This window comes from Calliphora vicina, chromosome 3 (genome assembly GCF_958450345.1).
Source record: "Calliphora vicina chromosome 3, idCalVici1.1, whole genome shotgun sequence".
Taxonomy (NCBI): Eukaryota; Metazoa; Arthropoda; class Insecta; order Diptera; family Calliphoridae; genus Calliphora; species Calliphora vicina.
This window is the reverse complement of record NC_088782.1, coordinates 69,884,618-69,900,578: the sequence shown is the minus strand read 5'-3', so window position 1 is coordinate 69,900,578 and position 15,961 is coordinate 69,884,618. Positions and strand designations below refer to the sequence as shown.

Below are 15,961 nucleotides of genomic sequence, written 5' to 3'. Positions count from 1 at the left end.
CATAGAGTGTACGGGGAATTTTTTTTGAGGTACGGTGCAAAAGAAAATTAAATATGCAATAAAATGGAAAAATATGCTAAATATATGCATTTAAAAGAAAAATATGCATTTATAACAAAATTTGCAAAAATATGCAACAACAAATCGATGCCATTTTGTTATAAATTCTTCGATTCGGAAAGATAAATTGTCAAAAGTGATATTGAGTTACTGACTACAAACATGCATTTGTATAGAAATCCTTGCCCTGCTTATCACTAATAGGTTTATTTTCTTTCCTCTATTATTCCAATGAAAACCCTGAGTATTGAGTTTTCCCTAAATGAATAGAAATATGTGATTTTTTGATCATTCACTAGCTCAAATTGCTGGCTTATGTAGTTCGAACAACTTCAGTTATGAACTTCTGAACCCGATAACCGCATAATTTGTCAACACTATTGATTAAAATTACTTCCTACATTGTTGTACATTCGTCTTTCATTACATTCGCATAAACATTGTTGTTATGAGAAATACTACTACTTCATTGTATGAATGTCTAAAATAGTGCATTTTATATATGGATACTTTTGCTCTTCTCTAGCTCTCTCTCTCTCTCTGAGTAAGTAAGATTTTAAGATTTTCTTTTGCTTCCTAAATTTCGTAACATGTAAATATGTGTGTATAAGTAGTTATTGATGTGTGTTTGTTTTTAAACACACTCGTATTTCATGTTTATTCTGAAATATTTAAAATTTGAAACCTTTTTAGCCAACTTCGTTTTATTTTTTTTTTTTTTAAATATTATTGTTTTAATAAACAAACGAACAACCCCTTTTTTGTATCTTTAATAATTTATTACTTTAATTTCTTCTCATTATCCTTCTTCATCACATCCTACCATGCATATGTACGTTCGTACACCCGTATACATTTTGTTTGTGTATAAAATTTTAACATAAATTAACATCCATCCCTGTTTTGTGTTATCAGTACATAGAAACGAATACATAAAGTACCTAAATTCATACACACACTCACATATAGTTTACATACAAACTACATACATACATACACACACATATACAAATATACATTGAGGTGTTGTTTTTAACTTTAGCGTTTTACATTTTATAAAAATGAATTCTGACAAACCTTAATTTTAGTTGTATGTACAAATTTGTATCCTTCTGCTGTCTAAATACAACAAAATATTTTAAATAACCACCTCGTTGGGGTGAGGGGGTTAGGTTTGGTTTGCTGTTTTGTTTCCAAAAAGCGACCAACAAATTTTGGTTTAGAATAAAATTCAATCCTTTGCTCGTTACTCGTTCACGTCGTTCACGTCGTAGTCGTCATAGTCTTCTTCTTAGTTTCTCTTTCCATAAATTTAACCCCATTACATCATTTAAATTTTTCGTCTATAAAATCGTTCATCTACTGATGTCTGTCCATCTATTCCCAAAAGCATCAAAGGGAGAAAATCAACGCTTGCATGTGTATGAGGAGTTTCAAAGCTTGCCCATTAGTTTTGAAACATACACACATAAACACACTTTTACACAGCTTAATACACACACACTCTTAAATAAATAAATACATACATACACGAAAAACATTCGCACAATTTACTTTTGTACACATGTCAATTGTACATACATATGTATGTATGCATGTATGTGAATAATATGGAAAATATTTTTGAACGTTATATTAATCAACAGTAGCTGTTCACAGCATTATAACGTGTGGAACTGAGAAAAAATCTTGATTTTAATTAGAATTTAGAGGAATGTCTGAGCCCAAACTCGGACTCAATCCAGCATCCGATCTTTTCTCAGACATACCCATTAGGAAAACCACGAAACAGGCGAAATAGTCGGCCTGTTCGTTAACAGGATGGATCAATATCCAATAACATGTTACGTCCGCTAAACAGTCCGTTACAACTCCTGACCTTATCACGACGATAAGTACGTTGGCCATCCAACATCACAAGAAAACGCGTACGTACACGAAGCGTAAAAGATCGTATGTGAAGCCCGGCCAACCAGCCGAATCGACACCAAAGCCAATTATCCATTTGGTGGGAGCAAAAGGCTCCTATCTATTATGAGCTGCTGAAATCTGACCAGACCGTCACAGAGAATCTGTACCAAATGCAATGATTGTTGGCTCGGAATTCATATGTTGCAAGAAAGGTGGGAAAATGTCATAGCTAGCCCAAACTCGGACTCATTCCAGCATTCGATCTTTTCTCTGAAGACTTAAAAGGTCATGTACAATACGGCAGGCTACCCGTCAGGAAAGATAGAAGGACCATCCTCAAATATTTTGAGAATATCAAGGTGTCCCACTAAGTCACCGGCTTTTATGCCAGATATCCCCAGTAAATTGCGCATTTATAAGCCTCATCCTTTACCAAAATATGCAAAGGTGGAATGTAGGACAGGTTCTCATAACCCCAGTGCTAGACCTTATCCAGGAGGACGGATATTTGACTTCGCCAGCTTAGGGTATTGTCGATAATAATCCTATTGATTTCACCACCTCAGAGAACCAAGGTCAAATCCTGGACACTTCTTGGTCTAACTCTGTGGACTTTGATATCAAATGAAATCTTCCAGGATCTTGACATACATGTAGTTCAAATATTATGATGATTTCGTTCCGAATACACTCTCTGGAGTAGGGGAATGTGTTCTCAGACAACTATTCTAAAAAAATATAGATTGTTCTATTTACAAGGAGGAAATATTTGATGCTGTCAATTGTAAACATAAATAGATTTTTAATCTGAAGAAAAAAGTTAGAAAGGCTGGATATATTCAGTATATGATCCATTCAGGCATCCACTTAGACATTGACTAAAGCAAATAGGATTTCTTTCACTGGCTCCTTCAAATGCTCTCAGAATGAAACAGTAAAATAGAGTACTTCTCGAAGATAGGCGAATACTATTTAAATCTAACTCATGAGCCTCCTTTTTTCTGTGCTCTCAGAATATTTATGTAAATATACTTTTTAAATAGAAAACTCCTAAAACTTACTTATAGAATAGGCTGGGAAAAGTCTGGATTTGGTACGTTCTTCTCTAACGACGATATGAAACCATTGCAGCCCGAAGAAGACATGACGTGCTATGATGACGCTAATTCAGAGGACACAGAACCTTTGAGGAGAAGAGGTTGGCGATTATGACCTACTGCTCTGAGTAAAATACAAGGAAAGGTATGTATTCGGTACGTTTCTTTGTTTCTACCGAAGCGTCAATAACGACGATGACGCTAATCCAGAGAAGACTTTCATTCCGTCACTGAGATGTAGAGAGAGTCTTCATTGAACGTTTGGGTGAGAAGTGGATGACAAGTATGACCTCCTTCGCTGACTAAAAAGCAAGCAAAGGTATGTATTTGGTACGTTCCTCCAACCTCCTCTAACGACGATGTCATACCAATGCATCCCGAAGAAGGCAAGAAGAGAACACTGAAGACTTTCATTCCGTCGCTGAGTTAGAGAGTGCCTTCACTGAACGTTTGGATGAGAAGTGGTTGACGAGTACGACATAATATGGAACATGGTGAAGACATCATATGGAACATGGTAAGATTGACTCAAATCGAAATTCACCACTCCAATTCAGCTTCTGCTACACTGCTCCTCTAGGTATCTCAGAGAGAAATGGAGCTAATTATAATCCAATAATCATGATTCCACAAGTTCACATACTAGTTCGCAGATCCATGTTTGATCCGAGCCTCCTGTTTCCTGTGGTCTCAGTATCACCCATTCCTTCTTCATCCTACGTCAGACAACAGGAAGGTGTTTGACTCGTAACCAAATGGGTATGCAATGTACCTATAGTGTTGGCAAATATTGTTTTCTATGAAGCTGTATAGGTGATTTATTGAACGTTTGGATGAGAAGTGATTGACGAGTATGATCTCCTAAACTTGGATCAGGAAGACATTATATGGATCATGGTGAGATTGACTCAAATGAAAATTTACCACTCCAAAACAGCTTCTGCTGCACTGCACTTCTGGGTATCTCAGAGAGAGATGGAGCTAATTATGATCCAAGAATCATGATTCCACAAGGATAGGATCTGCGAACTATGTTTGAAGCTCTAAAAGCTCCTATACATTGAGCCTCCTGTTTCCTGTGATCTAAGTATCACCCATTCCTTCTACATCCTACATCAGACAACAAAATGGTGTTTGACTGTCTACTGGTAATCAATTGAGTATGCAATGTACCTATAGTGTTGGCAAATATTGTTTTCTATGGAGCTTGATCAGGAAGACATTATATGGAACACAGTGAGACTCACTCAAATGAAAATTCACCACTCCAAAACAGCTTCTGCTGCACTACACTTCTGGGTATCTCAGAGAGAGATGGAGCTAATTATGATCCAAGAATCATGATTCCACAAGGATAGGATTTGCGAACTATGTTTAAAGCTCTAGAAGCTCTTATACATTGAGCCTCATGTTTCCTGTGATCAAAGTATCACCCATTCCTTCTACATCCTACATCAGACAACAAAAAGGTGTTTGACTGTCTACTCGTAACCAATTGAGTATGCAATGTACCTATAATGTTGGCAAATACTGTTTTCTATGGAGAGTCGCAAAACATTTGGCTGTATAGGTGATTGTGCAAGTGTGTACTTTCATTGTAACATTCTACTCTTTGATTATAATTTTAAAATTATATATGTATGAAGAATATTTGTACATCCATACATACATACCTACATACATGTATATACATACATATATGTATGTATGTAAATACATATTTATTAATGTGAGTCTGTATGTTTGCTTTTTGTACAATTCATAAGTATATAGACATGGATATTTGAATATGTATAGATGTGAATACATGTGTGTGTATGTATATGTTAATATAATATATGCAAATTTAAGCATAAGTGTGTGTATAGATGTATGTATGTTATTTTTATTATACAAAATATATAACATGTAAATTATTTTCTATGTACCACAGAAATATCAAATTTATTTTCGTTTCAACATATTTTCATTTGTGCTTGGCTTGTTTGGAGTGTGTTTTTGTATGTGAAACCCACTTATGCGAACAACAATTTTAGGCTTCTCATTTAGTTAGATGTAGAAGTACTGCGAATGCGAATGAATACCTTCAGCTCATATTTATATATGTATCTATGCCCTGATAAAATAAAATAGTAATAGAGCAGTAGTAGTTAGTGGTGGCAGCAGCAATCATGTCCCTTGGTAAAAATATCGAATTTAATGGACGTGTTTTTTTTTCTGTTTCATTTCTATATTTTTCATTTTCAACATTGAAAATTTAATTAAGTTTTATTTTGTGGGTTTAGAAAAAGAAAATAAAACCCATAAATAAGGATGAAATTCTAGTAAAACTGAACCGAAAAAAATCGATACACTAAGTTTTAGTAGTCTTATCCCCAAGGATACTTATACACTTATTAAAGCCTTACAAATGAAATTTAATATACAATTGTACATACATACATATGTACGTAAGCATAAAGGCAGAGATAGAGAGAACGAGCGAGAGAGCGAAACTTATGCAAGAAAGAGACAGTGTAAGGGAGCATAATTGAAATTTTAAATTCAAAAACATTAAAGATTGAAAAAGCCTCGTGTATCCCTGTTTACATTCAAACATTCATACATACATATATATTTATCCTCTGAAATTAATTACAAATCATATTAGTAAGAACAAAGACTGAATTTAGAATTTATGTTCGTACGTTTTGTTGTTGCTTAATTTAAATAGTGGGAGAGAGAAAACTAAGCTACACATTGCCTGTATAGGGGGAAGCAAACGCAATGTCTTGCGACTTTCTCCTGCTCATTGACAAATTTACTTAATATAAGAGGAAAAGAGTAGAAAATATCGCATTGTCTTTACCAGTAGTGTGGCGCTGTCATTGTAAATTCTGCCTGCCTTAAAACGAATTTTTAATTAATGAATCTGCATAAATTTGAAATTAAAGTTTATTTGTTTTTTTTTTTTTCATTCTTTGCAATTAATTTTCTTTAGCAGACTGTTTGTTATTTCTTAATAAATTATTTCCTTAAAAGCTTCAAACTAATTTCCCTGAAATCTCTAATACCGTATTGAAAATCAGGAAAGTTTTACTTAAATTTAAAAATATTTCTATTAATCATTTAGTTTCAGCTGTTAATAAATGACTTAATACTCTTAATGTTTATTACTTATTGTACAAAACATTATTTTTAGAACTGTCCAGATGTTGCTTTATGGATTTGATTAGACTATACAAAACACACATGTCCTTTTGATAAATCATTTCGAATGTTTCTAAAAAGAGAAATATATAACAAACAAACAAAAAAAACACCCCTAAATTGCTTAAAATATGACAATTCATGTAAGCTGATCATTTGTAGTTACGGTAATATTAATATTTTTCAACAGATCATGATCATTAAGCCAGAGAGGAAATGTATCTTTCCAGGTTTAAGAATAATACTTAAGTTTTTAAATCTTTTTCAGTCGACACTTCAATGTAGAGTTTCCTAATCTCATATTTTACTGTAGTAATGGTAGAATAATAAGACAGATCCCACATTACAAGGAAGTTCAAATGAATTATTCCCTCTAGTCTGTAAGCAATATATTTTACCCTCATTAACACGAAGTCTGCTTATGTCTTAACTAATAGTTATACTGACAGTTTTCATACAAAAATAATTTTAACCATCAGTATAACTATTATTTAACAAATAACCAGACTTCGTGTTAGTTTTAAATTTTAATTTTTAGAATATGTTAAACTTTCGGCTATTACTAAAATTTAACATATTTTATAATAGAGTTTCCAAAAACCGAATGAAAATAAAGCATTATACAAAAACGGTGTTGAAAACTTGTAAAGGACGGATTTTGGGGCAGTCATAACTCAAATGATATGATCAATATTTTTCAATGAATTGATAAGATTTCAAAATAAGGAGGTTCTTGCCTCACATATGAAAGACATTAATGTAATTCAAAAATGTGTTTACTTTCGACAAATTAAGCTCACTGAATTATGAATATGCTTCTTAGTACTCCTTTAAATCTCTTGAAAATATATCTTCAGAAAATCGTATGTTTCTCATGTAATTAGATGCTAGTCAACAATTAAAAGAATTTAGCATTTGAATTATCAGGATTTAAAATCCTGTTATTCAAGGTTAGGTCTGATTTTTCCATCAATATTGATATTCCATCCAACTTGATTTTCAGTTCTAAATTTTAAATATCTAAATTGAAATTAGTTGTAAAAGATAAAACCGAAACCCGAAGAATACTATACGTTTTTATCTTTTTTCCCAACGAAAAACTGCAGATTAAAGAAATTTGGTTTTCTCAATGTCTCATTTGCTTCTATTCTGTCGCAAAGCTAACCCAACCTCATCTGCCAATTATTTATTTATCGTACAGATAAATTCAATCAGCTGAAAACTATGAACAGCATAGTTTTTATGTGTTTTTGTAAACGTAATTAAATAGATTTTATAAAAAAGTTTAATAGAGGAATTAACATTAATTTGATGGAGGATGAACTCGAAGAACATGAGTTCCAAGTGAATGCTGAAAGAGTTTATCATGCCAGGCCTAACTACCTGGCAGACATGCAGGATAATGAATTTTTCAAAAGATTCCGGCTGTCGATTAAACAGGTGATTTATGTAAACATGTTGTCACTTGAAGGCAGGGTTCACACTTCACATCTATTTTGAGAGGTATTGCCATCTGAAATTAATGTTTTTTGTCGGTATATTGAGAAAACCAAAATTGTTAATGGACAGTTTATCGACATTTAGTAACAGGCAGTTTGTCGATGCATTGAGAAAACGGGCCTAAGTGTTCAAAAATCCCTAAACGGAAAACAGTTTTATGTAACATGATGTATGTCCTGAATAAGGACTCTTTGGAACCGCCAAAAAATACGACAAGGAAGGGTATATTTATTACGTTCATTCGTGTCTACTGAAGTGACAACAAAGACATCCTCCAACGATGATATCAAATCAGTGCAGTCCGAAGAAAGCATGGAGTTATATGTGACGTTAATCCAAAATATACTGAAGACCTATATGGGGACTTCGAAATGGAACGTTAATCCAAATGTGACGTTAATCCAAAATATACTGAAGACCTATATGGGGACTTCGAAATGGAATTGGTTGAGACTGACTCAAATAAATTTTGTTCACTTTAAAGCAGCTACTGCTACACCGCAACTCTGGGTATCTCTGAGAGAGAAGCATTAATTATGGTCCTAAAACCATGGTTCCACAATGATCGGATCTGCGCAACATCATGGAAATCACTGAAGTTGATTTAGTATGGATGGTATGCAGCTATATATATGACTCGTAAACCAATCACCTAATTTGATTGTCCGTAGCATAGTCAACATGCCTAATTATTCCAGAAGACTTATCAAATGGGGTATCAGTGACACCAATACAACGAGGTGATAATATTTTCTCTCGGGCACCCATATGGCCCATAAGACCCCTTTGTAGAAACACCTCTTATTTTTTTGAAACATAGTGTGGGTATATTAGGGAGCATGCTTCCCACTGGAAGGCCATTGGACGTGTACTTAGGACTACTACTATTCTGATAAACGCTCAATTTACCATGTTAAACTGGTTCCCGGTGAATTTCATGAAGATACAATTGGATCCCAACTCTGGTGAGACTAAACTCTGGAGGTTCATGATCCGTGATAAGGGGCGTGGACATTCCACGACTATTACATACATATATTCGAACTCTTCCCCCCCCCCCCTGTAGGTGTCATCAGGCTAACGGTAGTTTGAAACCACTGTTCTTTGATTCAAGAAAAAATTTTAATATCGTATTAAATATGTTAACTCTAATAATTTTTATAGTCATGAGTACAAACAAATATTATGGTTTTAAACCAGAGGACTTTATCTATACCATTTCATTAAAATAAAAATGATGCGATAGAACAGTGCTTTTCCAAATCACTTGAAAATTATTTACAACCTGCGTTATCACTGCGTATAATATTTAAAAATTGTTTGCAAATATTTGAGATTGCCAAAAATAAAAACAAACATTTGTAATAAGCCAGCAGGAGAGAAGAAAGGACATATACATATGTACATATGTATATAGGCATGGACAAACGCTAGGGAATTATAAATAATTTGTATTCGTACATATACACATGCATTTGAATCTAAGTATATAAAGGAAATATGAGAATATATTATAAATAAATATCACATCATGTCAGGGTGGTGGCTTTAGCCTCTGCCATTACTCCCCTTTTATTTGAATATGTAAAATACCATATGAGTATTTCTATAATAAGTATGACCGACCATATATAGGGAATTTTAAATTCATATGTACTACGTAGGTAGTGTATATGTGCACTTACTTGACAGAATTTAATAAAGTTTTCCACAATTATCGATTTATCGTTGAGTGTCATTTGACCGGTAAAACGTACACCCAATTGTTTGAGATTATCTTTCTTTTTGGGCGGCAGTTTGTTCATATGCTGGAAAATGCCTTCTTCCACCTTGTGCGATGGATGAGCCTCAAAGTTATCCTTGATGGTGAATGTAGCCAATGGTTTGGGTGCAGCTGGTGAGGCGGTCGCCGCCGCCGCTGCAGCAGCTGCGGCCGTTGTGGCAGCATTAGCTGTGGTTGAATTCTGTGATTTGCCCACACCACTTAGCATGGAGAAATCACTGTGATTTTGTGTGTTGCCACCCTCTGACGATGTATTCGAGTTGGAGGCGTTTAGGTGAGAATTGGGATAGTTCATGGACGACAATTCCATAGATGATTCATTTGAATTGGAGCTATGCATCGAATTCATATGATGCAAATCGTAGATATTGTGCTTGGAGTCATGATCATAGATATCCATGGGTGTGGGATGGGAACTGTTGCTGGTTGCGGAGTTATGATGATTGCTGTTGACGGAAGACAAGACCGGAGTTTTGCGTGCTGCTGCACGTTTGTGTGCGTTATCTAAATCCATAAGACCGTTATTTAGGGAAGCTTCTGGTTTCGTACCCACCGCTATGGCATGGGAAGATTGTGATTGATTAGGTTGGCCGCCAGCATCGTGTGCGTTGTCATTGTAGTCATTTGAATGACGTAAATATTTCATAAATTCAAAGGAACCGTCGAAATGTTGATTTCCTGCTGTCGCCACACCGCTGGTACTGGCCGCAGATGCAGCAGCTGCATTTAGTGGAAGATTCTGTTGATGGTTAGTTTGTTGATGGGGCAAAGCCCATCTCGTCTGTTGCTGCTGCAGATGATGCTGTTGCATTTGTTGGGCTTGATAGCTGCCATAATGTTGCACTGATGTTACAATAGGCTGAGTATTTTCAATATTCGAATTGCCTTCATCGCCATTACTGGTGATTATTTCACCATTTGCATTACACAGCACACCCACTCCACCATTGATATGATGTTGTTGTTGTTGATAGTGTTGCTGCTGCTGCTGTTGGGCATTATTTTGTCCATAGACCTGGAAATCTTCGAACGTTGAGGAGAATCGTAGCTCTCCATTGCTCAAATATTTCGAAAATTCCGATGGATCATTAAGAGAATTAAGGAAGAATGAACTAAAATTCGAGGATATGCAGGACATGTTGACCAATTATATACTTGTTAACCGTTATTTGTAGTTGTTGTTGTCCTTGTAATGGTTACAGGTGGTGGTTTGTTGGTTGGTTGATTGTGGCCCACAAATAAAAACAATCAAACCGCGTGTAGTTTGTTTTGATTTTTAGCTTCTGTTTTGGCCTTTTTTTATGCTTGTGTTCTTATTTGTTTTGCAATTGTTATCCTTGTTGTTGTTATTCTTTTTTTGTTTTCTTTTTTGTCTTCCTATCCAGTGTTTGGATTTGTTTGGTTGTGTTTGCCTGTGTGTTTCTGTTTGTCTATATGATGATTCCTGACTTGTTGTTGGGTTTGTTTATTGTTTTGCTTGTCTTTTTTTTTACCAGCCAAGCTGTCAGGCAGTTGAGTCAGTTCCTCGTGTGTTGATGTCTCGTTTTTAAGCATTCACACAAACACAGTTACTCTACTGTTCAGTTGTTGTTTTTACAACTTGTAATCGAGAAGAACAAGCAGGAGTAGTAGTAAGTTAGGAATACGAAGAAGAAGAAGAAGAGTTTATTTTATCAAGAATCATAATAGAAGTATGGAGTAACACAAGCAACAGCAATATAATCAAATACCTAGCAACGTAGGACCAAGCTGATGTGTTGTAGCATACAAATATACACACAGCCAGTAAATCGAAAAAAAAAAATGCGTTTAACAAAATTAAAACGTACATAAGTATAAAGAAGACGAAGAGGACCAACAAAAAAAATGAAAACGTCAAGTCAAGTAGGGGATTGTGTATAAATGTTGTTCACAAGAATTAGAGTGGGGGGTCTTCGGCTGTAACGTCGTAATGTGTTGCTATTTGAGGTTGTAAAGTTATTCCTGGTGTTTATTGCTGCTGTTATTCTTGTTGTTGCTGATGTAGTTGTTCTTTTTTTTTATAGTAGCCCTTGTTGTTGCTGATGATGATAATAATGATGATGGCTGGTGGTAAAAATACTCTCGTTTTTTTCTCTTCTCTGTTCTGTGTTCGTTTACAAACACTGATGTTGTTGTTGTTGTTGCTGGTATTGGTGTGTTTGTTGATGATGATGATGACGATGTGACGTAGGTTACGTGTTAATAATACTGTTATGAATACAATGTTTACACTTTGTCAAATTTGTATGTTTTTCACTTGTGTCTTGTTTTTGTTGTTTTCTCACTTGTTTATAGTTGTTTTTTATGTTATCCTTGCTGTTTTTTGTTTGTTTTTGATTTGTTATTGTTTTTCAACACGTTGGTTAGAACAAAACAGAGTGGCAAAAAGGAAGGTGTTTTATTCTGTTTAGTTTTATTTTAATTTTTACGTGTACAATTTTCTTTTTAAGGTCTTTCTTGTTGTTATAAGTTATTTTTAAAGCTTTTATTTATAATTATTTTCTAATTGATAGGATGCAAGTAATGTTCTATATGAATAATAAATATTTTTGTTTTTAATAATTAGGAATTTGTTTAATGTATAAATTAATTTTTATTTTTTTTTGTATGGCACATAAATTTGTTTCTTTGCAGAAATACTTGAGTATTTTTGTTGTTTTTTTTAATTTTGTTTAATACTTTATACTTTTCATTACAATTTAGTAATAAGTAATTACTATTATTTTAATTCAGTTTTATTTGCAATAACTTTTAAAATTTTTTCTCTCAGTGTGTGTAAAATTGCACTTTGTTGTAGTAGCTGTTTCTTTTTCTTCTTTTAATTTATTTGTTTTTTCAATTTCACCATAATTTTTTTTACTTTCTTTTTTTTCAATTTTATTTATTTATAATATGCGTAATTTGTTTTATTATTTGTACGAGTAGTAGCGTCTATATATCCATTAATTTAATAAATCTGTAAAAATGAAAAGAAATTTTATTTTAATTTTTTTTTATTTATTTAATTTAAATCAATGACAAAACAATAATAAAAATACATACTTAAATTTAAATTTGTTTAAGGTTATGGAGGTTAAATTAATAATAAAAAAAAATAACGCCAATGTTTAATTTTTAAACTACATGGGAAAATTTTTAAAATTTATTAGGTGTAGGTATTGTCCAGGATTGTCTGAACAGTTTAGTTAGGAAGGGTAGTGTACAAAAGTACACTGCCATTCGGATACATAACACTACTTTTATCAAGTAGCAATCTAGTAGCTGCCATGTTCAGTTTAGACCACAAGACCCTAGATTTCCAGGATCGTCTTAAATAAGTCATTAATATGTTTTAGTCGTCTTTAAATTGATAAACGAACAGCGATAAAAATAACGAAGCCTACATAGATCTTCTTTTAGATACAATATTATTTATTATTTTTAACTTTTCAACGATCTTATTAAACTGAATAATCAAGCATTTTAAATTTCATCACTAAAAAAAATATTCGAAACCGTATTTGTTCTAAATTTTACATATATAATTCCATTATAAACATTTATGCTTTTAGCATGTAGACAGTACTCCAAAGAAATTACGACTCTCCAGTTCCGAAAAGTAAATGCACTTTTCATAACAAAAGTACATAGTAAGACTAATGAGTTTAGACCAGTGGTGCCCAAATTCCCTAGCTCGCGTAATAGGTCAAGAAAATTCTGCTGACGTTTCTTTGATACACATACACTATAAGCTTACTTTTGCGTTTTCTTATAATGATCATATGTTTGTTGCTTTGTTTTTATCTCACAGAACAAAATCAAATCAAATTCTCCGCTATTTTACCAACACAACCAAAGCTTTGATGGTATGTGTTCGGGCACCACTGGTTTAGACCAATCAGTCTATCAATCTATCATCTTTCCAATTGAAGACTGCAGAGGGAATTTCAGATGATTATGAAGAATGAAGGTGCGGATCAACATACATATGTATATACATTAAAAGGAAATCGCTTGAACATCTCTTCAAAGTTTGAAATCGAGAATATGACTCCTGATGCAGACGCAACTGGTCTCTATTGGAAAATGTTACCAGATAAAACGTTTGTTCACGCTAGAGAAACTAGTGCTCCAGGAAGAAAGTTATCGAGGGATAGAGTAACAATTTTACTTTACGCTAATACATCTGCACAAATAAAACTAAACTTCTTCTTCTTGGAAGGGTACTGAAATCCCGTTCACTTATGTTCAATCAAATAAACCCTGGATATTTTAAAATTGTAGAATGAATTTTAGAACGGAAAATTCCTTCCAATGAAGATTTAATTGTTACTTGATAATGACCCAAGGCATATTCCCGAAGAACAATTAGTAAACACTGCGGGAGATATACAGTTTTGTACGATAGTCAGTCTCCTAATGTCACACCGCTTAAAACTTATTCAAAAAGAAATCTCGATTTAAAGAATGGACCGGACAACATATCCTTTGTTATACCGGGATATCCCTGTATTCATATTGTGTCTGCAATCTTTTTCTCGCTGAGCTTTGATGCTGACACATATGTATATTTCAGTAACTTTTGGAATTATCTGGGGTCTTAAATCACGTTCGTCTTATAGGTTATATACGCCAAAGACAACCTAATCCTACAATACATGTACATATGTAGGAACGGGACAGAATACAGTGATTGACAGGGGAAAGGGACAGGACGATCAGCTAGATTGACATGACAGAGGCAATAGCTTGGTTAATGGGTTCGGATTAAGACGAATGGAGACAGGACGGAACAGGAACACGAGTATAAAATACGAACATTTTGGACAGTAATCATTCAGTTGTGGAGATCAGTCACTGTGAGTGAGTGTTACTCAGATTGACAAGTGTAAATGTTCCTGGTCGCATTAAACTATTTTGAATTATTGTTTATTAATTAAAGTAATATGTAAATGAAATTTGAATTGGAGGAAGTAATTTATTTAAAGAGAGAGTTTTTACTAGGGTATTCGAATTATTCGATTTTTATCTTGTTCGAATAAAACGAATAATTCGAATAAGAGATTTTAACTTGTTCGAATAATTCGATCACACGTATAAAATTAATCGAATTATTCGAATAATTTAAATTTTTTTAAAAAAGTAAAGAATGAAGTTTTGATTTCGGTTTTATAATATTTTATTGTTAAAGAAAAACAAAAAATAACGTTAAAGTTAACAATTCAAGTATTGATAATGTTAAAAAACATTCAAAGTCCATCATTAAATGTTCAACAGAAATATTCTGAGCAGATTAACTCCCGAACAATCTACAAAACAATTAACTAGCAAACCCTTTAGTGTCCGTTTTGGAGCTTTGCTTTAAAAAATTTGAGCTAGTTGGACATGATCCTGAATTCAAATACAATATAAACGTATTAAAAACTTTTTTATGTCGTTCATTAACTCGGGTTTCAAAATGAGTTACTAATTCTGTTGTAATTTAATTATTCACTATTTCTAAATTATTTATAACAAATTGTATTATAACCTCAAGCTCTGTCAACGTTGCCGAATCTTTGCTTAATAAAGTTGTCTTGGGGAATTACACAAATCTATCCAAAGTATGATATCATTGTCAGTGAACGTGGCTAATTTGAAGTCAGGCAGTGCATGTTTGACGCATTTACAAATACGCAAGAAGTTTATTACCATGTTAGACAAAGATGTTCAACGATGTTCAAAATCATGTATAAGACGAACTCCATGCTTTTCTTGCAATAAAACGTTAGTTTGCAATATTTGTGTTTATCATTCGATTAAATATTAAATATTTTGCAACACTTACGTACGCGGTTAATAACATCTTTTATATACATATATTTTAAGATCATGTCCTTCATCTATTTCAATGTAATCATTATAAATGTCATCCTCAAATATCACTTTCGACGACCGTTTCAAATTACATTCTCCATCACATTCAACTCCACTTTAATCTAAGTTAAAATTTTGATTATTAATTGCGATTCTTCTAATATTTCGCCAGTTAAATAACAAATATTTTATTCCGTACCTTTTATTTTCATTGGTTCAAGTCCTAAGTTAAAAATTTTGAAAGATTTGTTTTTAGAATTGTAACTTCTTGCAGTAATATTTATATATTCATAGAAGGAGCTCATCTACAGTGATAGAAAGTCCCTTTGTCTTTTATTTATTTGTCTTTTATTTTATTGTTTCAATTTTTGTAAGTCATTATTACTTATTTAAATTTGAAATTATGAAAAATTTTAAGCAATTTAATAAATTTAAATATATATGAACATTTATTCGTTTTATTCGATTATTCTACATAAAATTGTTCGAATTATTCGTTATTCGAAAATGGCCATTTTTAAATTGTTCGAATAATTATTCGTAAGAAATTATTCGATTAATCGAA

General features: G+C 33.1%; 1 protein-coding gene across 7 annotated transcripts in view; it reads right to left on the bottom strand.

Annotated features, from left to right (window-relative positions):
* The window catches only part of LOC135953133 (myb-like protein I), a 92,835-nt gene that overhangs the window by 41,110 nt on the left and 35,764 nt on the right, over positions 1 to 15,961 (bottom strand). For all 7 annotated transcript variants that reach the window (XM_065502827.1, XM_065502826.1, XM_065502830.1 and 4 more), the window contains exon 2: positions 9,443 to 12,517. In XM_065502827.1, coding sequence (XP_065358899.1) covers positions 9,443 to 10,678 — 1,236 coding nt within the window. In that variant the 5' untranslated portion in view covers positions 10,679 to 12,517. The remainder of the gene's footprint in view (positions 1 to 9,442; positions 12,518 to 15,961) is intronic.